Source organism: Arvicanthis niloticus, chromosome 3 (assembly GCF_011762505.2).
Source record: "Arvicanthis niloticus isolate mArvNil1 chromosome 3, mArvNil1.pat.X, whole genome shotgun sequence".
In the NCBI taxonomy this organism is placed as follows: domain Eukaryota; kingdom Metazoa; phylum Chordata; class Mammalia; order Rodentia; family Muridae; genus Arvicanthis; species Arvicanthis niloticus.
The window spans coordinates 72,536,747-72,561,893 of record NC_047660.1 but is presented as its reverse complement, the minus strand read 5'-3'; the positions used below and the strand labels follow the sequence as shown (position 1 = coordinate 72,561,893).

Genomic DNA, 25,147 nt, shown 5'->3' with positions numbered 1-25,147 from the left:
TGCCTGCTGGTAACTGGAGGCTTTGAAATGAGGGCAGTCTGATGATGGAGTTGGGGACTCACTGGAATGTGAACTGTGAATAGGGCAGGCAGGGGCACCAGAGAGCATGAGAACTGTGTGTCACACCTCATACAGTGCTACAGTCTTTGTACTGGACAATGTAAGGAAGTAATGAATCTATAAAGAGCCTGGCCCTGGATGTTCCTGCTATGGAATCCACTGAATCAGAGAAAGGGTTATTTTATGATTTATGTACTTGAAAGGGGACACAGAGATCTGTATGTGCAGGCCCAGAGAAGCCTAGTTGCAAGACTCTCCTCAAAGATAAACATGAGTCAAAGGTGAACAAAAACTAATGCTCCTTTAAATGTGAACAAAAACTAATATTAGGCACAGCAGAATTTAAGTCATTTAAGTTTTAATAGTTGAAAGTCACTATGTGGCTACAGGATGGACTCAGGGGTAAATACATCACAGCATGGTGTTTTTTGAACAAGTACCATACAAAGGGAAAAGCAGAGAATCATGGGAAATCAAAGTGCTACTACCATCACACATGTCAGGAAGATGCAGGCAAGATGGAACTGGATTCAGGTGGCAGGGAAAGAGGAATAAGTGTTCAATGGCTTAGGAAACAGAGCTCATGGGATCCCATTGTGACTCATGGGATTCACCAGGTGACTCATGGGATCCACCAGGTGACAGGAGTCTGTGTCCTTTCAGTTCCATTGCAGTTGACCACTTTCTGTCTCTGAGTTTCTGTGTTCCAATAAACTCTTAGGGAAAGGAAAAGCACTATAAAAAGAGTGTTTGTCTCTTCCCCTACATTCCCAGTTCTCCTGGACAATATGGCTCCTGGCTGAGATTCCCATGGATTTTAAGGAGGTTAAGTAAAAGCTAATGGTCTTTGTTACTTTTCTGTTGCTGTGATTAAATAAGCTTACAAAAGCAGCATTTAAGAGAGAAGTTTATTTTGTCTTATAGTTGCAAGAGACTCCATCATGGGAAGTCAAGACAGCAGGAGACTGGGAGCTGTTGTACGGACTGCAGGCAGGGAGCAGAGGAAGATGCTGGTACTCAGATCACTTCATTCCTCTTACCCAGTCCACTATCTCAGTCAACCATAGTGGGTGGGTCTTCCCACTTCAATTAGTCAAATCAAAATTGTCCCTCACAGGCATGCCCAAAGGCTAACCTAATCTAGTAATACCTTATATACTAGAGCTGATAATCTAATAATCTTCCACCTGTGTGCCTAGAGGTGCATCTCCAGGGCGATTTCAGGTGCTGTCAAGTTGACAATCAACAAACACTAACCACCATGTAAACTATGAAGGCAAGTTATTCATTTAGTCTCAAGCCTACTTGCCACATATTCCTAGATCTTCAGGAAAGTAGAAATTCCATAAACACTAAAACCTGAACAACCCCCACACTTACCAGCCAGGAAGGCTAGGCCAACACTTCTGAAAGTGTGGCCTGGACAAGCAACAGTAGCTTCATTACCTGGAAATGATCAGAAATGCAAATTTTATCTGTGATGAGTCTCGTCTCTGGATGAGGCCGATCACCTTCTCTCGCTGGACTGCCTGGAGTGGACGGCTTTCTCTTCCCAGAACGGCCTCAGGCAGAGGGCAAAGCTAAGTTCACAGCTAATTGAGGTTGGGTTTGGGGGGCTCCTCTTTCTGACATTCACAATTCCCTAACTTAGTAAAAGGCATCAGCGGGTCTCATCTGTTATTGACAAGAGGAACATCCCATTCTTTGAGAAAACCAAGGGTTCAGAAATCAGTCTAGTCTTGAAAATCGTCACAGTGACGGTATCTAGAACTTACTATGTCCTGGCAAAAAATTTGCAAAATCAAAAGACTTGATTTTTGTTGTTATTTCTATTATCAGAATACTAAAACTAAGAAGAATAATTAAGCACCATCAAGAAAACTGAGAAGTATCTTTTCAGTCAAGGTCATAAAGTATCCTGATGGTTTCATACTTAGGATGCACCAGGAACCTGATTGGAAAGAGGAGACAAAGTTAAAAGTCGCACAATCCAATAAACCTGTTACCCAGTGCTGTCATTGTAAGCTGTCTTGGTTACTTTTCTATTGCTATAATAAGACAGGTGACCAAGGCAACTTATAGAACAACATATTTAATTGGGAACTTACAGTTTCAGAGTTTTAGAGAAAGAACATTGCGTAGGAACATTGCGTAGGAACAGCTGAAACCTCCCATCTACCAGTAGTAGACAACGGCGAGCTAACCAGGAATGATGGAGGCCTTTGAAGCCTCAAAAAGAATGCCTAGTGACAAACCTCCATCACCAGCCTATACCTCCTAATCCTTCCCAAACTGTTCCATGAAGTGGGGACCAAGTATTCAAACATGTGAGTCTATGGGGGCCATTCTCATTCAAACCACCACAAAAGTATAGTCTTGAAACAACAAACCCCTTAATCATAGATAATTATATTTGCACATTTGTAATCAGCTCAACACTGTACTGAACCTAGGCAAACAATGGAACCGGTAGCTTGCCCACATCAATTTAGTAACAATGTAACAAACATCCAGACCTTACCACAACTGATGCTATGATGGAAGAACCACTCAGGCATTGAAACCAAATAAGTAGAGTAAGTAGACAGCAACATCTGTCAAAATGAGAACAAAGACATAATCCATCAAAGTCCCTGGTTGTGGGAAAGTCCCTAAACATATTAACCTTGCTTTTCGGCTTCTACAGTTCTGCTTCTGGATATTTTTGCTAACTGAGATATGTCAAGGTTATGATTTTTGTGCTTAAAAGTCTACCCTGAGAATGTCTTGGTACTGAACTGAGATTTCCAAACACCCATAGTCACTGTCTTGCTCATAAAGACTTTCTGTTGTCTTGAACTATAGTACCAGGAAGCTTTCATGAACCCCAAAGGACCAATCAGGAGCCTATCCATGCAATCATCCAGGAGTCTTTATTCACAAGTTTGAGCTTGGCCTTAACTCACCATGAACCCACAGGATGATTCAGGTGGAGAAAAAGCCCCAAACACTCATCAGGACAAGATTTTATAGAAAATGAAAAATGAGGAATAAGTGTTTTTAGCCTAGCAAGCATCTAATTGGGGGCTACTATGGCCTTTAACATAATTGGCTGGTGCTAGGAGCCAAACCATAAACTTAACTTCTGCTTTTCTCCTGATTGGTGGTTCTTAGGCAGGGGAGGGCTTGTAGCCTGGGGGTACAGATCTGTTGGGGGAATAACCTGGAGACTGGTGCTAGATGCAGTTCTTGTTTGGGGAGGTAACCTGGAGACACAGGTCTTGTAGGGGGTAACCTGGAAACACAGGTCTTGTTGGGGGGAGGGGGCAACTTGGAAACTGCTGCTAGGTACCAGCCTGTAAGTTTACTGGAATTCAAACTTAGGTCAGATTTTCTAAGATGGAGTCTGAACCCAAAAAAATCTGCTCACTCAGAACCAGTGTCCACGTGGTCTTCTCTGGTGTATATACCTCACAACATTTCTGGAGGCCCCAGTGAGATCTCCAGAGTCTATGCCTTGAAATACTGGAGGTCTTGAAGCCCTCTGAAGCCAGAAAAAAAATGTGGTGGTCAAGAACTTCCAGGGCTGCACAACCTGAGATGTTCCAGGGTTTCAGGATACCATCTGATGGATTGCTTCCCAATGCTTTGAAGGAATATGACACCTCCACCTCAAAAAAGGAACAAAATTGAAAGTCACCTGGTTTGGCACTGCTAGAGGTAAGTCTGGTTTAGAATACAAAGGGACACAATGGAGATGCCTACGGTAAAGAGCTATGTCTGGGGTCCAGGTGAGACTCCATCAAACTCCCCTGGACTCTTCGGGTATATGGATGCATGGTGGGGACCCCTGGTTGTCTTTACTATGTATCTCTCTATGTGTTTCTGTCAGTTCTACTGATTGGAGAAATGATCTAAAATGGAAAGGAAGTGAGCCCTCCTGGGACCACAGCTACCGCTGCCCCTGGAATGACATACAACTTCTCACAACAGGCTTATGGGTCATACTGGGCCATCCTTACTGCACCCCTCTTCTGGCAGCAGCTGTGGCTGCAAGCTGTTGCTGCTGTTGCTATGGCAATGCTAGCAGTAGGGTCTCCTGAGTAGAATTGTGGTTGGTGGCCACAGGCCCAGAGGGAGTTTTATGGAGGAGGATGAATATGATACCTGTTTCTTGAACAGAAAATTCTGGACCTTTTGTAAAATCTATTGGCCACTTTTTGGAGTCATATAACCCTGTGACAGTACAGGCTGTCTGGAACATGACCAGGGAACCCAGAACCCCAAATAGTTTCCCATATTGATTAGTGACTTTCTCTGTTGTGAGACCCCCACCCTACCTTCTGGCTTGTGCCCTCTTGTTGCCTTGGACAGGTCACCCAGAGAAACTCCAAACCTCTGCCTGTTCTCTCAGTTCTGGTGGAAGTAGTTTACCTCCCCTCCTCCTGCTCTAGGAGCACTGATCAGGACTCTGGATACTTGGTTGCTTGCCCCAAGCTTGTGCTCTCCCTACCCTCCCTCCATCACCTAATTAGATAAGCAACCAGTTGCACTCAGGGAGGAGAAAAATAGTTCTACTTCATCAATCAGTGTTCTGTACCCCAAAACTGAACAAGGTAAGGAGACCTAGTCAATTTTTCCCAAGCCATGTTAGGATTGAAGCAGCTTCTAGAAAACATTGGTTTTTATCGTGCATTTGAACCTAAGATAGTAGAAAAGAAGCTTTAAACGTTAGAAGGATTTGGCAATATGAATAGATATGAATTATTAGAGATTGCTCAAAAAGTTGACAATAACCATGACTCTATAGAAAACCCAAAACAAAACAAAGATAAAAGAAGTTCCAGAAAGAAAGCCAGAGACACCAAGAAAGAATTCTTTATAAGATAAGCATACAAGGATGACCCCTCTACATAAGTGACTACAAAGGGGTTCTTTCCCAGACACTGGGACCTTGGAAGAGGCTAGTTACCTATCTGTCTAAAAGACTTAATCCTGCGTGGCCTGATTGTGGGCCGTTGCTGCTACAACCATCCTAGTAGATAAGCCAACAACTTAACCAAGTGGTAAGGAGCCAAATCTAAACCATTAGCAACTGGGGCTCCCGGGAGTTTGAGGACCTGAAATAGCAGCTCAGAGTGAGATCCACAGCCCTCATGGCTGCGGATCCACCCTGCTGCCGCGCGGCTGTGCTTCACAGTGTGGCTCTGCAGAAATAGTTTAGCTTTACTTCTAACTCATCCCCAGCCTTTCCTTCGAGGCCTGAGTTTATGGGACGGGGTTTCTGATTAGAATCCTCACCGTTGGTATAGCTCTAATCCCTGAGCTCGTGGGCCCTGAAGAATAAAATAAGAATCGGTCTCCAAAGACTCTCAAAGAGAGGAAATAAAATCCATAAACTCAGAAAAATGTTTAACAACCCAAAGTCAAATTATTTCAAAACAACGTTGGCCCTCTAAATTATCAAAGCATCTTCAAGACAGAAAGCAAAGGCTGCTTCTGAATAAAAATGTTCAAGTGGGACCTCTGGGCTTTAAATTTTTATAGCTAGGTAAAAAAAAAAAAAAAAAAAAAAAAAAAAAAAAAAAAAAAAAAAAAAAAAAAAAAAAAAAAAAAAAAAAAAAAAAAAAAAAAACATTGTTCTGGTTATTTCCAAATGAGGTTTTAAAGTTGTTCCTCTAGAGGGAGCCCAAGTGCTTTAATATACTGAAAGTGAACCTCCCCAGGCATCTCCCCAGGGATCAAGATTTCAGAGCTGCAGAGTAACATCCTTGGAAGATGCTACTGACATGGAGATTCCTAGGCTCAGCCTCAGCTTCAGCTCATGAAGACATTACAGTACACAGAAATCTTCGAGTTCCTGCTAGCACTGTGGCAGCACACACCTGCCCACCTGATACCTGGGGTACTGAGACAGGAGAGCCTGGAGTTTGAGGCTACAATGTGAGGAACTGTGCTTTCTCATTACAGAGCCCCAGCTTAACACAAAACAGCACAACTCAGACATCGTTCTCTCCTGCTCTTGCAGTTGCAAAGGGAAATGGGATGTAGCTTTGGGCAGTCTTCAAGTTCCATCTGGCTCACCCATTTTTTGGATTTGATTCTAAGATCCCAAATTCAGCTGCAAAATCTCTTTCTTATAACCAAGTTTTGCATCAAAGCTACTTAGAACCAGAAGTGAAACAAAAAGCTGCAGCTTACTGAGAACTTTTTATATCTTCTTCTGTTTTCAAGGGCCCAAGCAACCATTATGGTGACTAAATCTGGGATGGGAAGAACATGAGAAAGTCTCAGAGGTGTTGGTCCCATACTGGAAAGATCTTTTCAGATATTCGTAGAACTCTCTGGACTCACTGTCAGGGGATTGGTAAGTGTGACTGTTCATCCTAGTATCTAGAGTGGAAATGGCTTACCCAGGAAGCTTGTTTTCCCTAGTCTGGTGGATGAAGTGAATGAATGCTTTCCTGGCACTTCAGCTGTGAAGCCTTGCCCTGACAGGTGCTGCAGTCTCCTGCCTGCCTAGTGGTGCCTCCTCTCCTGTCTGCCTTACCCACTCAGTCTAGTAGCATCACTGCTGATTGTTACTCTAGTTACCACTATTCTTAAGATGATGAAGCTGTGGTGATGGCTCAGTGGTTGAGAGCATTGGCTGGACCAAAGTTCAATTCCAGCATACACATGGCATTCACAACCCTCTGTAATTCCGGTCCCAGGGACTCTGACACACTCTGTGACTCTGTGGGTCATCAGCTATGCATGTGGTATAACACACTTACATGCAGACAAAATACCCATACAAATTATATACATAAATAATAACTGATAAATAAGATGTGTGCATTCTTAAAACAATCACTGTTGTTTAAAACCAAGAGAAGTCCAGTGACATAGCAGGGATATGCTATTCACTATAGTAAGAGAGAAATTCCTGCCGTGGACACCTTGGCTCAGTTCCTCCCAAACACTGGAGAGGGAGGTGTCAGCGAAGTGTGACAGAGTTTGTTACCTGTTTGCTTCACTTAGTCTTCTCTAACCTTCCACACATTCCACCTGTTAGAATTCTGGTCCAAACTCAAATGTCTGCAACACATTCTCAAAAGGTCCTTTTATGGTCCATTTGTTCAGATCATAACTTGGTTCCAGACTTTGTTTTGCCTCAGGACCCACCCTCTTAGGAACACACTAGCTTGCTGAAGACTTATCCTGCTGAATGAAGGCCTGCTTCTTTCTGCCTTCCATCCTGCTCCACTTGATCTCATTTGATCTGATGTAAAAGGAGGTATAAGTTCCAGTTATATCTTGCATCTAGAATATAGCAGAAGCTGTAATTCCTGTTGCTTTTTTGTTCACATGAGACAAAACAAAAAACCACCGACTGGTTGCTAATATTCACTCTTGGACAATGTCAGTTTAAACCTTTACAAAATGTATTACCCGTGTGTGTGTGTGTGTGTGTGTGTGTGTGTGTGTGTGTGTGTGTGTGCATTCTGTGGCCATCAGAGGACAACTTTTGGGAGTCAGTTCTCTTCGTTGGGCATGTGATTCCAGGGATCAACCTCAAGTCCTGAGGCTTGGTGTTGAGCTCCCTGATCTGATGAACTTGTTGGTCCAGTCTGAGCTTTCACTGAACCCTTAGCCCCTCTTTCACCACCAGACACAAGAAAACAATCTCTGTAGTGTTACTTCTGGCCTTATGTGACTTTTTAGGTACCAACAACCAAGTACTTAAACATTTTAATTGTAATTCAACATAGTAACTGAATTGCTAATTTTAATAGGATTACAGAATGTGGGTTTTTCTGATTCTGTCTTGCTTTCTACATTCTTAGTTAACAGTCTTCTGTACAGTAGAACATTCATCATTTGGACCTATTTGGTTTCCTTAAGATACATTTTTTAGGAAGTTGGGAGGTTAAATTTGCTACTCAAATAGCAGTTTTTAAACTAGAAAGTGCACATACCATGAACTTCAAATGAGGACTCACACAATAGATTTTTTAAAATGCTTTTGACTAATTCAAAAGTTGTTTCTACCTTCTTTGCTTGTCTCCGTGTTCTTTTTGTTTTTCTAATGAGAAAGCCAGCGGCTAGGCAGAGCAGAGCACTCACTGACATCATACAGACAGTGGTTCTTAACCTTTGGGAAATGGCCCCCTTGGAGGTTGCATATCAGATATTCTACATATCCATTATCTACATTATAATTCATAACAGTAGCAACATTATAGTTATGAAGTAGCAATGAAATGATTTTATGGTTGTGTGTCACCACACCATGAGGAATTAAATTAAAGGGTCACAGGGTTAGGAAGGCGAGAACCACTGATGTACAACCTAAGGAACTCTAAATTCTTCAATGAAAAAAAATTTCACATATGAGCTTCTTTGCAGGCGAGTCACTAATGGCTGGAAATGTACCTAAACTGACTAAATGTTTCTAGAGAAACTGCATTTTTTTTTCCTTTAATAAACTCAGATCTAAACTGTCATGTGGCTACTGGCTAGCAACTGGGCAATTCAAGGCTTATAATAATAAAATCTGCATTATTTACTGGGCAATTCAAGGCTTATAATAATAAAATCTGCATTATTTATTGCTAACAGTGGACCTGTTTCTCTGGCTGAATCAGGACTAGCATAGAAAGCAACTGCCACCTTCAAGGGGAAGAGCCTTGCTACACAAAGCCAAAGGTGGGGCTGACAGGGATGAAGGATAGCAAGCATCCAAGCAGGCAACCTAGAAACTTCACAGGACTCTGAACTCTGTGGACTGTCACCAAAATCATCCTTTAAATCTAATCTCCAGTTTTCAGTGACTTCTGATCGTTACAGTGAATGGTGTGATCCCTGTCTAGGTTACTACAGGGAACACACAGATGGTGTTCTTAGAACTCTCTTTTTAAAAAATTATTTAAATGCATAGATATCAAGAAGTAAAGACTGAGTGTTTTAAAGACACAACTCCTGCAAATAGAACCATGCAAGACCCCATGTTAGTAGCTTCTTCCACGTAGTTGTCCTTTCTGCTGTGTTTATCTTTGCCTTCCTTTGATGAATGCCCTACGGTAAGTAGCTTGCCTTCCAAAGCCCCTGAGTCACAGATCCATAAAGGAAAGTATAAATTTTAGATATCAAGTAATATGTATTAGTCAGAGATATTCGAAGAAATAGGACCAATTGTATATTTCTTTCTCTGTGTGTGTGTGTTCTGTGTACACAGTCATATGATACATAATGGTTTTGTCAATAGTGTACTTCACACTCACATGACAAAACTGCCTAGCAACAGCTTTCTCAGTCTGTATTCCAGCCCTTGATTTACACGTGGCTCTCTATATGTGTCTACTTGTAAAGCTAACGTTATGTTTGGAAGAAGTCTCAGAACTGGAGAACTAATAGTTGAGATTCTAATCAGCCTGAAAGCCAGAGAATCAGGACTCTCAATGGCAGATCAATGCCCCCAAATCAAGCCCAGTAATCAACCTTCACCTATATTCCTAGTTCTAGTCAGCCAGCAATTGACCAGATGGGGCCCACCCACACTGGAGCAGTTATGTGCTTTAGTCAGCCCATCTCTGTGGATGCTAAGCTCTTTAGAACACCCTCCCAGATGTAGTCAGACATACTGTTTAGTCAGCTCCTGGGCATCCCATGCCTGACCAAGTTGATACACAATTACTAATCACATGGTGTTCCCCAAACACAATGGCTTCACAAACAGGAACCGAAAATTAGCAAAGCTTTATGTCTCAATTCTAGAACTGAGGGCGTTAATAGGTTTTCTGTTATGAAATCCTAGACTCTGGATAAACTGATCTTGTACTGAGAATGCTGATGCTACAATTAGAAATGGGAAGAAGCGACTTTCAAACTACAAGATGAGGATTCAATTTACTGAACCAACCTGATGGTCTAACTGAGGAAGTAGGGATAGCAAATTAACCATCCAGTCAGACTTTTGAAACAGAGAATACATTTAGAAATGCTACCCCTCTCTGTCCAACTACTGGAAACAAACAAATGAAAATGGTAACTTGAATATGTAGCATCTGAAAGCCTGCAGTCCAGAAGAGTAATTGGAAAGATATGAGCTCCTAAAAATTGTAAGACTCAACTCTGGTCTTTTTCTTGTGACAAATCCACCTTTAAGCAGGGATTACTCAGACTCAAAGCCATCTGTCCTGTAGACAAACTTCCCTGCACCTGAGATGAGGGAGTTCCTTGCTTAAATGTTTGTCCTAAACACATGTCTGGGGCTTCATACTGGCTTCTTCCCCCAGGATTCCCAAGGCCGTCTCACATGCAGGAAGTGCATACCCTAGGGTCTGAGGGTTGTCATTGAGGAAGGGATGTAGACAGATCGAAAGAGCTTGGTCATCAGAAACTCAATTGCCCATACACCTCTGGGAGAATCCTCTCACAGTGTACTACTGAGTTGGGGTAGAGACTAACAAGATAAAGGCGGGTGGGGGGGGGGCTGGGATGAGGATCTCGAATTTTCTCTGGTATGCATTAAAGTCAGCAGAGCCTGTCCACCATGTACTCATGTAGTGAGCAGCTAGAGACAATTACATAGAAATAGTGCAGCAGGGAGCTTTTGTTATAAGGGGGTCATGGAAACAGAAAGGACATAAAAACATTTGGAAAATAAACACAGTAGGAAACAGCATTGGAGTCCTGCCTGCTGTTCTCATCCCCCAACCACGTGAGATGAGATGGCACAAGATGGACATGGGAGCGTCCATTTTGGTTGGCTGGGTTGAGGATGCTACTGGCCTGCTGTTACAGCCTGAAAGAAGACTAGCGGAGTTTGACACCCACTCCATCCATGCCCTACAGGGCTTAGGAATGGAGGGAATAGCTTCTGCTGTGGGAAGTGAGCCTGTAGGCCTCCCAAACAAATTAATTTTGCTTGCCTGATTTGGCTAGAAAACCCTCTGCACTCCAGTCCCCAGGCCAGAAGCACAGTGAGCTAAATCATGAGAAGCAAGGTGTATTCCATAAATAATCTTTCCATAGCTTTTTCTTTTGACCAGACTTCTGTGCAAACCTTTCTTTCCCAGAACACTCTTTTCCTGCATGAAATACGCTTTTTTCTAGTAGTATATCATTGCCTGCATTGTCTGTCAGGCTGGACTTAGAAAATTTAGAAACACTGCTACAATTTTACTACTCTGTAACTATGACAACAGATAATAAACACCTATTTGTGTCAGCACCATTGTGAAACTGGCCAATTACCAACACACTCTAAGAATAAATCCTTCCAATGGGCCCTCATGGTTAACTGACTGTGGAGAGAAGAATGTGAACAACCTAGTAACAGTTTCCTCAAGATCGAGCTTCAGTAGAGAACACTAAGTGCGGTTGTTTTCCATCTGGGGCCACAAACATGACTCTAGAGGATTACAAGAACGGTTCCTCTTTTGTTTTCTTAGGCTTGCTTAAGCAAGTCGTTATTTGGTATAGGAAGACAAAGACCACTCCGTGGTGTGCATGGTTCTATTCCTTGGATGGACAGTCTTGCTTTTCAGTTCTTTCTAGTTTTTTTCTCACCTTTGTTGGGTATCTTTCTGGATTTTTTTTTAAAGGAAAATAACAACCTCTCTCAAATTCTTACTTCAAGTTGTCTTGATGTCTTTGTGCCTCTGTCCCCCACATCTCACAGGGCTGGGCTCTCTTAACCTCAGTTTGGTGAGCTCCTGTTACCCCAGTCTCATTTACTATGTGCTGGTTCCCAGCCTTCTGCTAGGGCTAAAGGCTTCAGAGCTGAAGTCAGAGGCACTGCAACTTCCAACCCTTGTACCCCGCGGGAAGGAAGACTTTGTGGGCCAGCTCAGGGCGAGTGCTGGGACCGCCCCCTGTCTCTTCTAGAGCCCAAGCAGTGTATCCCTCTGCCCTGCCTGGCCCCTCCACCACAGCTAGCAAGCAATCTAAATTGCTTGCCTGGATGCCTGTACGGGACTTCCCCCCGCGCCCCCCGGAAGGCGCTGGAGGAAGCAGCTGCTCCTCCATACTCTAGCAAGCAGCCCTGGCTAGGGCAGGTGAGGCACAGGAGCATTGAAAGCGTCCGGATATTGTAGTAAAGAGGCCACTGTGCACTGTGCGCACAAGCAGGAGACCCAAGCAAGTCTGCCTTTGGTGCGAGTTAGGGGCCGGAAGGGAGCTCTGAATTTCGGTCCCTCCCCTTTTCCCTGCTCTGTCTTGGAACACTGGGTCCCTCAGACCCTGCTACTGTCTAGTACCTGCCTGGAGGAGAGATCAACTCTCCTCCACGCCCTCCACCATGGACAATTCTTTCAATGACTCCAGGCAAGTGGAGGACTGCAAGAGTCGTCAGTGGCTCTGTTCCGGGGAAAGCCCAGCCATCAGCTCGGTGATGTTCTCGGCTGGGGTTCTGGGGAACCTCATCGCACTGGCACTGTTGGCGCGCCGCTGGCGTGGGGACACCGGGTGTAGCGCCGGCAGCAGGACCTCTATCTCCTTGTTCCACGTGCTGGTAACAGAACTGGTATTCACCGACCTGCTGGGGACCTGCCTCATCAGCCCGGTGGTGCTGGCTTCGTATTCGAGAAACCAGACCCTTGTGGCCCTGGCTCCTGAAAGCCGCGCGTGTACCTATTTCGCTTTCACTATGACCTTCTTTAGTCTGGCCACGATGCTCATGCTCTTCGCCATGGCCCTGGAACGCTACCTCTCCATTGGGCACCCTTACTTCTACAGGCGCCACTTCTCCCGTCGCGGGGGTCTGGCGGTGCTGCCTGCCATCTATGGGGTCTCCTTGCTCTTCTGTTCCCTGCCGCTGCTCAACTATGGGGAGTACGTCCAGTACTGTCCTGGGACGTGGTGCTTTATCCGGCACGGGAGGACTGCATACCTTCAGCTGTATGCCACGATGCTCCTGCTGCTCATCGTGGCTGTGCTCGCCTGCAACATCAGCGTCATCCTCAATCTCATTCGCATGCACCGTCGGAGCAGAAGAAGCCGCTGCGGATTGTCTGGCAGTAGCCTAAGAGGCCCTGGATCTCGCAGGAGAGGGGAAAGGACCTCGATGGCGGAGGAAACGGACCACCTCATTCTCCTGGCCATTATGACCATCACCTTCGCCATTTGCTCCTTGCCTTTCACAGTAAGTCACTTTTGTTTCTGCAGTCCTTCTGCTGGCAGCCTGCTCAAACTCCTCTCACCCCACCCTTTCCACCTCCAGGCAAACACTGACAGCCTGGGTGGGAAATGTCCTAATTGACAAAGGTCATTGCCTTCCCCTTTTCTTTTCACCTTACCCACTTCCTTCCTTTGTCCTTCTGTGTTTGCATATGAATGTTGCTACTTTAGCACTTCTTCTAAGAACCTTCTACTTGGTTCCTTCCGTGGGTTAGTAACTGAAGAGGAGGGGGTCCCTTCTAAGATAGGACTGTTGTCAATGTTATAATCTGACCACTGGGGCCCACTTTGCTATTCTTAAGGCCCGTCCCTTGGTGCTTTCATTTCTCCTGGGTGAAATCTAGTTGTCAACCGACAGCATTCAGAGGATCCTTGGTGTAGAAGTTTACAGCCTCTTTCATTTGACTTTAGGAACATTAAGTTATAAAATAGTCTCTTGATGTCACTGTCAGGAGTACACATAGATGCTCCTCATCCTGTAGCTGTGCAGTTCTGAGCACAAAGATAAATGCAACAACAGCTGGAACATCTCAGGAAAGAGGGAAAAGGCTGCCTGGGGGAACTGAGGCAGGGCCAGGATGGAAATATGGATGTTACCCAGTTAGAGGCAGCATTGACAGTGAGTTCTGAAATAAATGCCGAGCTGCTAAGGCCTAATGTGGATGCAAAGCCAAAGTTGGAGCCTTCTGGTCTCTCACGAGGAGCCATAGAAGGGAGATTTGGGGAAGGATGGCACGGACAGTGGCTAGTCAAAATCCGACTTGTAGAAGCTGTAGAAATAGCTCTTCTGTTTCTCATGGATGCTTCTGATTGGTGACATTTATTCATCCTCGGGGAGAAAGGGATGCAGATAAGAACCCCACCCCCAAGGGACTCCGTTTCCCAGCTGTGTTTTCTATGCTCTGCTCCCCATTGCCCTCACACTTGTCTCTCTCCTCTGTCACAGCAGAAGGTCTGAACAGGTGAGCTACATTTAGTGGGGAATGAGATGGAGCTGGTCACACTGCCCTCTTAAATAATGAATTGAACCGTGGAAGCTGGCATCTCCATAGATACTCCAGAAGGAGAGTTTGTGTTCTGGAATGTTGTGATTTAAAAAGAACATAGTTCCTGTGCTTTCGTGTTATGGGTAGAGTGTTTTATGTTTGGGGCCACATTAGCTTTGGGGGGTGGGGCTAGGATCCCGACCATTATCTATAAAAGACAGCACTTCTAGTGTAACTAAACAGACTCCAACCATTCTACAACGTGTCTGTCTTAGGATGCTGGGAACTAGAATATCTGCTCTAAGAATATTATCTGTTATTTGTAAGTAAATGAATAAAAATATCACGAGTTACTTATGTAGCCTGAGAATGGGCTCCATGCTGGCCCAAACTCTTATAGAAAGAATTGTTTCTCCATTCCTAACCCACTGAAAGGAGGCCAATGGGAAGAAAAATGGCTCCTCTTCAGCTGGCAAACTTGGTAAACTATATTTTAAAAAGTAAAACCTATGACTTTCAAAAGTTCACCTGTGTTCTTGTGTTGCCTTTAATCATGAAGGATCAAGCACTGCCATACATACCCCCCTCTTTACAGTTCCCCCTCCTCCCTCTGCTCCTAGTCTCTTCCCCCTCTCTATCCCTCCTAACCATTTCTCCTCTGTTTTTCTTCAGAAAACAGCAGGCCTCCCCCATGGATATCAAAAACACAGCATGCATTTCAAGTTGCAGTAAGAATAGGCACCGCCCCTTGTATTAAGTCCAGATAAGGCAACCTGGGAAGAGAGAGAAAGCCCCTGCTCCCGCTACTAGGAGTCCCACAAGAAAACCAAGCTACACAAGAGTAACTTGTATGCAAAGGACCTAAGTCAGTTCCATGCCAGCTCCTGGTTGTCCATTCCCTGGCTGTGAGCCCCAGAGAACCCAGATTGTTGATTTTGTGGGTTTTCTTGTCATCCTCCTCTTTTTAATATCAGACCAGAGATGGCCCCAGAAAGGACTTTGCACCTAAACTCTCTTAGAAAGGATAAGGAAGTCAAGCTTGCTTTGAAGTTCTGCTCTTGTTCAGTTTCTTTTTGTGGATGGTAGGGGGAAGGACACACAGAGAAAGTTTTAAATGGATTCTACACCAAACCATCCCTTAGAGTAGACAATATCAGCAAGCTGTGCTCTAGGTTTGCTCCTGCAAAGCCCATGACAGAGATTCCCAATGAGCAGAGAGAATCTCAATATGAGTATAGTAGAAGGCCGATACCCTGGCTTGCCTTGGAGATCACCATGACATCACAGCTACACATACTATAGATAATCCAGGAGGTGCAGTATCAAACTGAAGTATCACATTCTCTCTCCTAAGAAAATCAACTTTGCCTGTTGACAACTTTTATTTTGATAGTATGTTATCTTTCCATCCCATACCATATTAGGCTTTATGAACTACTGAGCTATTCTGATACATTACTTCAGGGATGATATGAAAGTTCAAAACTCAAGGCTAACGTTCACACATTCTGTTATTTCCAAATATATGCCCCAAGGAGGATTCCCTCCCAAGTCCTTTGACCCTACTTGAGCCACAATAAAATGTGGCCAATGTAGATCTCCCACTTGAGTAAGAATCCTTTGCACAGGAAGGAGGGTGAGGCTCACAGATGCATTCAGGCACTTGATTTTTTTTTAGCACCATCGACATGCAATCAATGCATACCACAAACATGAGATACATATGGAATTTTTCTTGAGGCCATGCATGCTAAAAATGAAACCAACAAAATTTATCTCAATTACGTATTTATTTAACTCAATCTACCAGAATAGTATCAATGATAAAAACAAGTTATTCATGTAAAATACTTGCCCAGATATTCTACCTAATTATTTTTTCATATCCTCAAACACAGCAGCAACCCATTATTTTCCTCCAAATTTTTATTCAGAATAGCAAGAACTGTTTTCTGTGTTCCTGAGAGTCAGACCTCTAGACAGCAAGAAGCATACACGACCACAGCTGGTGGCACCCCTGTCAGCTCTGCAGCTCTCTGGCAGTGGGAGAAGCTGGGACTTGGGAAATCTAGAATCTAGAATCAGCAGTCATTGTCCCATGTTATGAACAGGGTAGAATTGCTTCTTCCTTTTAGGATGTCAGTCTAGAGCCACCCAAATTCAGGAAATAAAATTCTCAAAATGGAAAAAATGCCCAGTACCCTAAAATCCTAAAATGAAGTCAAGTTCAGCCTCATGTATCGTTACTGTTACATCCAAAAACTCAGGGTCTGAGGCGAGGGCATAGTAGAGCTGGGACAGGAAGTCTGAGGCCCTGACACCATTACCATGTATTAGAAGCAATAATGTCCAGAAGAAAGTCTTCATTTCAAGGGAAACATGGGAGGAGATCAGCCATAATTTCACAAGAGAATTTTGACAGTATTATAAATATTTGGACCACCTTGTCTCTTTATTCCAACTTATTAGCTTTAAAAATAAATCAGCAGGGACTTTTTTCTCCATGTTAATTCAATCATGTTCCATTTTCCCTCAGTCCTCTGACATGCAAGCCTGGGACTGAGATTTTAGGAGATTTCTAGTGTAAATGCTAGTCTAAATCAAGATGCAATCAGATTATCCTTAAACACAAAACCTTTATTTGAGGCCCATAAGACATTTCTTTAGTGATTAAAAAATGTGGTGTTTAGGAAATTATATAACTTTGACTGCCCAGAATAAAATCACGCATGAAATCAACAACATAGTCCAAACTGTTTGTTCACTAAATGAGTACTGTATAAAGTAATAACTCCTCATGTCAATCAGTTATTGTCATCACTTCACAGTGATAAATGGAAACTCTTTTTCTTCCAGAAAAAGAACAGAACATGGGAAACAATGATCCTCCAGCCTTGTCTCAGGTCCTGCTCCTGTCTCCATTTCCCACCCACATCCACTCACTCTCTCGGCACTTGGCTAACTGTGGTTGGCTTCTGATCGATTTAAACTGCTCTCCACATGCCATTAGGATAAAGTGCTTATGCCTTTTATTCAGTTCTGAAACTCCAAGAGCCTACCATTGGCTCACTCCAAAAATATCTTCATCTTCACAAATTCTCCACAGTTAGAATTTCTTAGTAAATCTGATTAGTAGAAATCTGATCTTTACACTGTAGAAAACATTGAAGTAAACAATGGTGGAGCCTCCCATTGGTTCTGCTCTTCCTTGTGTAAAATGTCATGTAAATGGGTGGTGAAAGTCTCATATGAAATTATCCAATCATGAGAATATGAACTATAAAGTTTCAGGTGGTGAGTTAAAAAACAAAAAAGCCAGTCTGTGATGGCTCATACCTCTAACCCTAAGCACTCAGGAGGTAAAAGTAGGTGGATCTCTGAGCTCAAGGCCAGCTGCTCTACAGAGCTAGTTCCAGGACATCCAGGATTATACAGATAAACCTTATCTCAAAACACAAAAACAAAAGAAGCTCAGGTAGTGGTAAAAGAGAAACCTATACATCTCTGGGTGCCCACAGAGAACTTATTGTGAAGATAGAGAAGTGAATGCTTGTGAGCAGCTGGAATGAATGCCCTTTGTCATTGAGACATCATTAGTGAGGTGTTTGACAACTGATGGGAACATTTAAATGCACATTTCCTTCTAAGAGAGCATTCCTCTGTGTGGGTGATTTCAATTGATATCTTTTACTTCACCAATTTGCTAATGTGCAGTGATGCCTCTAAGTACAAACACAGATATGATGGTTTCTAATATATAGTATGCAAGAAGCATCATCTGTTTCCCAATGGAGAGTTTAAGGTTTATAACTACACCTTCAGTTAAGTGGATCCTCACTGTTGTTTCAGGCCAGGTCTTCAATTCAACAAACAAACAAACAAACAAACAAAACAATCAATAGCCCCTCACACGATGAACTTAAAAACAAATAGACACCATGATTCAGGAATGCAGTCAACAGATCTTTTTACAGGCAGAGGCTTAACCCCAGTTAATCTACAACTTGTTCTACTTGCTTGGCCTCTCCTGTCCCCTGTTTTGAGTGTCTGACCATCAGTCCTCATCCAGATCTGGAACCTAAGTCTACTGCGTCTCAACTCCCGTCACTGGGCTTCGCTTAGCTACACTTTTCTGACAGCATTTTGCTTCCTGAAATTGTTCCATAAATTGAAAACAGAGTTAAGTATTCTGAAATTAGGACATTTGCATGATGAATAGGGCCTGAAAAGGGAAAGAGAACCTAGGGAAGACTGAAACTTCCTGTGGACAAGGAGTGTTGGTTTCTGCTCCATGGATAGTGCATGTGGTACTTTCTGGGCCACGACTAAGCTTGTTTTCTCTGTCAATCAGGAAACTGAAGGCAGGAAAAACCTCCAGTGTAACAGGGAGAACCAGGGGAAAGTCTTAGACCCAGCAGACAACCAGCAGGTGAAGAAAGGCTTCTATTAGGAACCAGGAAGTACACACTTAAAGACAATGCACAGAGAGAAGACCCTCTGCAAGCACAGGGCAACCAGGAAAGCTGAGGCCCCATCTCTCCCTGAAGGCTGGGTTTAAGGGTCTGTAAAGGGTCTTCCTGCCCTAATTTGATGTTGTTCAGTTTGGACAAAGACAGGGAAGCTGGTAGGTCGACAAGTTTGGGGTAAATATGTCTTGATCCAGCCTTGTACTTGTCTGACTGGTCCATCAGGGTATGCATATGCGTGTGTAACTGGTAAGGGGAAAGAGATTTTTTAGCCTTTGTCTTCAGTCAGGTTTATGAAAAAAAAAAAAAAAAAGCTGGAAGTTCACCAACCTTATTATCTATTTGCAACTCCTTTTCCTATCCGTCTACCTAGCAGAGAGATCTGTCTGACTCCCTCCTAGCCTCTCACATAGATCACTCCAAAAGCCACGTGCAGACTAGGATTAGAGGACTCTGGATGGATGGATCATACTGCCCATTATTTCCTCAGATCTCTAGACCTTAGCATTCGGTCTTCATTTCAGTTCCCAGATGCACAGTGCCAAGGTCACGATCATTCTGGAGCTATATTGATGCCCCAGTTGTTCTTATGATGTAAAGAAGACTTCAGTTTCCATGTACCATAAACATGTTTGGAGAGAAAAGATTTCTTTAAAGCATGGCCCCACCTCCATACCACAACCAAAAGAAAAATTGTTTTAATTTAATTGTGCAAAGCCTGCAGCCTGGACACCACAATGTCATTCAGAAGGTAGAAGAACTCAGCAAGTGCTGCCTTCAAGTAAGCTGTTGGGAAATAATGACGGGGAAAAAAAAAAAAAAGAGTCACAGGTTTTCCATCTCTAAACAGAAGAGTGAGAGCCACAGGCCTTTATCAAACCCTTCAACAGAAGGGTCTGCATGCCTTGTGTCCTGGTAGTCACTTCTGAATCTCACCTGAAGCTTTTGCATCAGAGGCTCTCTATGGAGGTGTCAGGTACTGTCTATGGACTGGCATTGAAGCTAGAGCCCCACCACAGCAGTCTGACTCCATACACAAAGTAACTAGTCTTTTAAACCTAGGCTTCCTCCTCTCTAAAAGGAGTCTGCATTCCTGTGGGGAGGTGTTAAGCCCCCAAAGTCTATGTCTTAGCCAAGACTGAATAAGTCAAAGAAGAAATGCAACTGAATGTATTGAGTCTCCCCTGGGGATTTCACAGATGAACCCAGTAAAGTGCTCATTCATGCTAAGATTCTGAAGCAACTTTGTATCAGATAAAAGATAGGAAAGTAGTTTAAATGACAGTCCCTGGCCACTGCCAAGATGAAGCTTTCCATGGATGCCTACCTCGGACATGGCTGAAGCAAGATTCCCATCTGTGCCACTGGATATGTGTCTCAGCTCTGTAGTCTTTGCAAAAACCTGTTGTTGGGAGTGGGGCTCGAGCACTTAGCTCACTTGGCACATTAGAATAGCACCTGGTATTTTTCTCACATCGAGTATATTGGTAGTGTATGCCAGAAAGCTCATGTGTTCCCACCAACCTCTGAATTTGAACTTTAGAACATCACCAGTATATCACTCAGCAATTCCTGTGTCTCCCATATGTCAGCTGTTTGTTAAGAACCGAGGGTCAGCTCTAGGGAAGGAGGAAGTTCACCTGCACAGAGGTTCACACTCTCAGTTTGGAGGCAGGTGATGGTGATGGGTACTTTTTCATGTTCAGGTCAGTCAAGAGCATTTCCAAGAGGAGATTTGAGAGAAATCCAGCCAAGGCCAGTGCACCTGTCAGGATGCAGAGGAGGCAGGGGGCATGATGCAGTCTGGGATGTGGCCTTTATTAGGGTTTCTGCAGGAAAGGCATGTCATAATTATGGCAGGCTGTCAGCTACAGGGCAGTCCTTAGTTGACTGGTAACAGAACCCTAGTTCATTAAGAAGGAGAACATTCCTATGGATTATGGGCTCTGTAGATGAGGTAGGTCTCAGGACTGGTTAGTGATGTGTATAGCAAAGACATAGTCCCTATTGAGCCCTTTGTTGGTCACCATAATTAGTCATTCCAAGAAGGAGCAGTATCTCCTCAGCCACAGACTTTTAGATATCTAAACCTCATAATAGGGTTGGGAGTATAGCTCAGTGCTAGAATGCATGCCAAGCATAAGTGAGGTCCTAAGTTCAAGCCCGAGCAAGGCAAAGAGAAACACATCATAAAATATCATAATATAGAAAAATCATAACACATTTACATGAACGTTGAATGTACTTAATGGCACTAAATTGTGCACTTGAAAGTGCTAAAATGCTGTATTTGCATTATGTGGAATTCAACACAACTTAAAATAACACTGAATTCAGAGTGCACAAGAGCAAAGGTGTAAATTTCAGTCAGAAATAAAAAACTGAAGGAGAGGCAGATGGCAAAGCTCACATCAAAAGCCTAGAGTGTTAAAGGTGTCTGAAGTCAACCTCTCTTCTAAATGTAAAAGAATCGAATCATCTCCTACAAAATATTGGTTACCCTCCGAAATGCATATTTTAGGCAATTCTAAAACTTACCTCCCATAGTGGATAAAAATGAAAAGAAACAGCATAGAGTTTCTCCATCTTTAAACCAGTTCTCACTTCTCATTATCCTGTTACACTCTAACAAGACCAGAAACAATGATGTAGGTTACTCTATATTGCAAACCTGGCTCATCTTCATGGGTGGAGCTGGGAGATGCTGAACCCTGTCCACGGTGCTTGCCTTGCATGCTCAACTCCGCATTACTGTGTTCCCTGTTAAACTAGATCAGAAACAGCTATGGGCTTTTCTACAACAGAGGGCTATTATCTGTGCATGCAGTGTGTGTGTGTGTGTGTGTGTGTGTGTGGTGTATTTTAATCTATCAGAATTATGTACACTATTACTGAATTTCTCCCCTGCCCCAAACTCCCCTCTTGAATACATCATACTGAACATTTTGCATCCAAAGTAATGTAACAGACTAGAAGACTATTGCCCCAATGCATTGCATTGCATTGCACAACCCCACCTAACTCTTTTCTCTGAGCTCTGGAATGCTCATGGTCAAGTCTTCTTTTTCCTTACTCATCTGCCAACTCTTTTCTCCACTCATTATGCCAAGATTCTCTGGCATAAACACCCCTGGCTGCCAAACCTTTCTGCTATTGTCTTAACATAAGCAAGCCAAAGATGACTGCCTTTCTCTCTCCCTGTAATTTGTTTAGTACGTCCAGTTCCCAGATGCTGTGGAGGGAGTACCAGGGTAAAGGGAAGAGATTATTTTGGGAAAAGAGTGTTGGGGAAGAAGTAGATGGTGTCCCTAAGTCAGAAGGTCCCTGGAGCATTAAGAATAATGCTTCTGGCTGAGTCTGTGACTTAGGGACACCATCTACTTCTTCCCCAACACTCTTTTCCCAAAATAATCTCTTCCCTTTACCCTGGTACTCCCTCCATTGTTGAAGACCTAACGCATTGCTTATGACAAGCATGTGAAGTACATGTGATATCACCTTTTTATGCACTCACAGGTTTCTTGTCCATGATACCAAAGTTACACAGAGTTAAATTCAAGCCCCAACGCTGCAAGACTCAGAGCCAGTCCTCCAACTGATGCGCTCTGTTGCTCTCTTGCAGGATCATCAGGTCAGGTATTTGGGAATGTTAAATGTTCTTAACATTCCCAGAACTTACTTCCTCATCTGTCACACTTCCCATCAGGACCTGGTACATTTCACAACACACATATCAGGTAAATAATAGCTACTAATACTATCACTGCTGATAGTATTAAAATATTCTATTTGGCAAGACACAATGGCTCACACCTATAATCCTATCTGGAGGGGGTGGAGGATTCTAAGCAGATCATGTGTTTGAGGACAGTTTGGATTATATAATGAGACCATCTGAGGGGAAAATAGATTCTATTCAAGACGCCATCTCCCTACATTCCCAATGACAAGACTGAAGTTTTGTGTAACACTAACGTTAATGGTAACCTTAACATGCATGCTTTCTTTTAAGTTCATGAGAAAATGATGTCATAATGATTTGTGTAGGAGTTCTTTTGACACCCATCCTTTCACTGCCACTACCACACAAAACAAGGCTTAATCTCAAGAAATTTACACAGGATCTAAGCTGGCTTGTTCACAATATAGACCTAACAATGTTTTCCTCTCTGCTTCTTTCAGATCTTTGCTTATATGGATGAAACCGCTTCCCTGAATGAAAAGTGGGACCTCCAAGCTCTTCGATTTTTATCAGTTAACTCTATAATTGATCCTTGGGTCTTTGCCATCCTTAGGCCACCGGTCCTGAGACTAATGCGCTCAGTCCTTTGTTGTCGGACTTCACCGAGAACACAAGAAGCCCAACGAACTTCCTGTTCTACCCAGTCCAGTGCCAGTAAACAGACTGACCTTTGTGGACAGTTGTGAGGATGCGCTTCATGAGGGAAGCCCTGCAAAAGCCTTTAAATGGCCTCTTTGGAGAAACATAAAGGGCTGGAATGTAAACAAAATGGCCGCGCTCTGAGAAAGCCGATGAAACAGACTTTATGAGGTGGTTTGGACTGCAGATTTGATGACAGGGTCCTTTGTGGAAAGTGTCAGGGGATGTATAAAGTTCACATTATGTGGCCTTTGAAGGACAACCGGCTATGTTTAAGATCCAGTTGATTTAAGCTTTCCTGTTGAATGACAAAGCATGTGGTTTTGCAATTTGTTTTAAAACGCTACGTGGTTACTGCCTCCTGTTTTAATTTTGATGCCACTGCCGTTATAAATGCAGTCAGACTAAATGAAACTCATTCTCTAGGAAGTCAATTCGTGCAAGTGATGAAGCAACCAGAGCAGACAAGTTGTTGTCTCGTGATTGCTTAATGGACTCTTTATTTGGACCATGAAGTTGAAAGTCATTGGCCCCTTTTACTGTGCGTGTTCACGTGGGAGTCCTCTCCGGTCACTACCGTGCCACCCTTGAAAGGATGCCCACCCTTTATGAACTCTGTCATATTGTCAGATTATTTATTCTCTCTTGTCTATTGTGAGGAGGCTACTGAAAGAAACTTCAGAAATTTGCCTCTCACAAAGAAATAATAATAAAAAAAAATCAATTCTAATTAGTGTTCTTCAGTTTTTTGTGGAGGAGGATTTTTCACAGTTGTATCTGAGATTAGATTTTAGGATCAAACTCTGAAAATTCAAGTCTATTCTTCAGGTATACTAGAATTCTTCTGGTGTTCATACTGGGAACATAATTAACATACAGATATACTTTGCAAGATGTTTGATTGTGCCATGCCAAACTCTTCTGTCTGTATTTTTATTGAGGGAACATATTTTGATACATACTACAGAAGAAATCATGTAACTGTGAGTCATATCTTAATATAGTTCCAAACGTTTGGCATGGTGTAAACTCAGCAATTAAGTAATTCAGCGAGTGTGTACATTTAGTCAGAGTTATGGTGTAAACATAACTGAAATGCTAGAAACTAAACTATAAAACAAAAAAATGTGGATGTCTTCAATGCTGTCACTCCTCAAGGACAGCTTGCAGTTAGTGTAGACAAGGTGTCTTTTAAGTAAAATGAAAGTAAAAAAAAATCAAATTAATTTTGGCAAGTTTTAAAAATGTGCAATTGGTATGCTTTAAACTTTTAAGATATCCAGTGGGGTTTTTGATATTCAAAAAGAGTTATCAGTTTTCAGTCTTCTGACATGGTCATTAGAATAATATAACCATCTTATCTGAAGGCAGATAAAATTGTAGGATAGCTGTTAATTTTTTAAATTTAGTTGTTTCTCAAGTTTCATGTTTACCCAGAGCTGTTTTTTATAATTAGTTATTATTTAGAAAGACTCCAAGTAACTAAACATCTCTGATACAAATTATGTGACTCAAATCAGCTTTTACTTTTACAAGAATTATAAATGATTCATGTTTGTATAAATTTAAGCATAGCAGACAGAGTTTAATTTAACTAAAATCTAGACAGGTATAAATAAATACTCCCTCTCCACCCAGTGTTTCATGCCAAAAAATTACACTCAGGGGGATACTGAGGCCCGTGGTATGATCCTTAAGCAGAAAATTCTGGTTAGTTTGCATCTAGAATTTTGATTCTTTTTATCAGATGTCTTTGTAAAATCTCAGAATGAAAAAAATATTAATTACAGCCTCTCAGTCCACCACACTGTGCGCCTACACCCATTGAGAACAATGCGTGAGAAATGTTTTCAATGGACATAGTACTGATGGAAACAAAAGGATACCTTTGGGAGCACACAGTATAAGAACTTAAGCTGCTTAAATGGTGTCTTTCTTTCTTTCTTTCTTTCTTTCTTTCTTTCTTTCTTTCCATTATTATGGCCAACTTTAAGCATGGCATGCACATTTTTTTTCCATGCATGCATGTGTGTACATGTATACGAGAGTGTGTGTGTGTGTGTGTGTGTGTGTGTGTGTGTGTGTTTATAAAGGCCCCAGGTTTACTGGTC

General features: G+C 42.8%; 1 protein-coding gene and 1 long non-coding RNA gene across 4 annotated transcripts; one reads left to right on the top strand and one right to left on the bottom strand.

The window, feature by feature from the left end:
• Positions 1–309: 309 nt before the first annotated feature.
• On the bottom strand, positions 310–13,041 carry LOC143441744 (uncharacterized). Of its 2 annotated transcripts, none has more exons than XR_013109404.1 (3): positions 12,917–13,041; positions 3,470–3,710; positions 310–2,654 (listed from the first exon to the last, which is right to left on the bottom strand). It is a non-coding gene; the product is annotated as an uncharacterized LOC143441744 (long non-coding RNA). The 2 variants fall into 2 exon arrangements; XR_013109405.1 differs by having other exon boundaries at positions 312–2,654; positions 3,510–3,710.
• Ptger2 (prostaglandin E receptor 2) lies at positions 11,827–23,766 on the top strand. Of its 2 annotated transcripts, XM_076931191.1 has the most exons (3): positions 11,827–13,168; positions 22,278–22,392; positions 22,838–23,007. In XM_076931191.1, exons 1-3 carry the CDS (start codon positions 12,326–12,328, stop codon positions 22,855–22,857), a joined length of 978 nt encoding a protein of 325 aa, XP_076787306.1. In that variant the 5' UTR covers positions 11,827–12,325; the 3' UTR covers positions 22,858–23,007. The 2 variants fall into 2 exon arrangements, with proteins under 2 accessions (XP_076787306.1, XP_034354300.1); XM_034498409.2 differs by lacking the exon at positions 22,278–22,392 and having other exon boundaries at positions 11,834–13,168; positions 22,838–23,766.
• The last annotated feature ends 1,381 nt before the right edge of the window (positions 23,767–25,147 follow it).

What these genes read in the sequence shown, in the direction of transcription:
- Ptger2 (XM_034498409.2), top strand. Translation starts at nt 12,326, where the DNA reads ATGGACAATTCTTTCAATGACTCCAGGCAAGTGGAGGACTGCAAGAGT. An exon ending in TTTGCTCCTTGCCTTTCACA is followed by an intron (nt 13,169 to 22,837) that starts GTAAGTCACTTT and finishes TGCTTCTTTCAG; the next exon opens with ATCTTTGCTTATATGGATGA.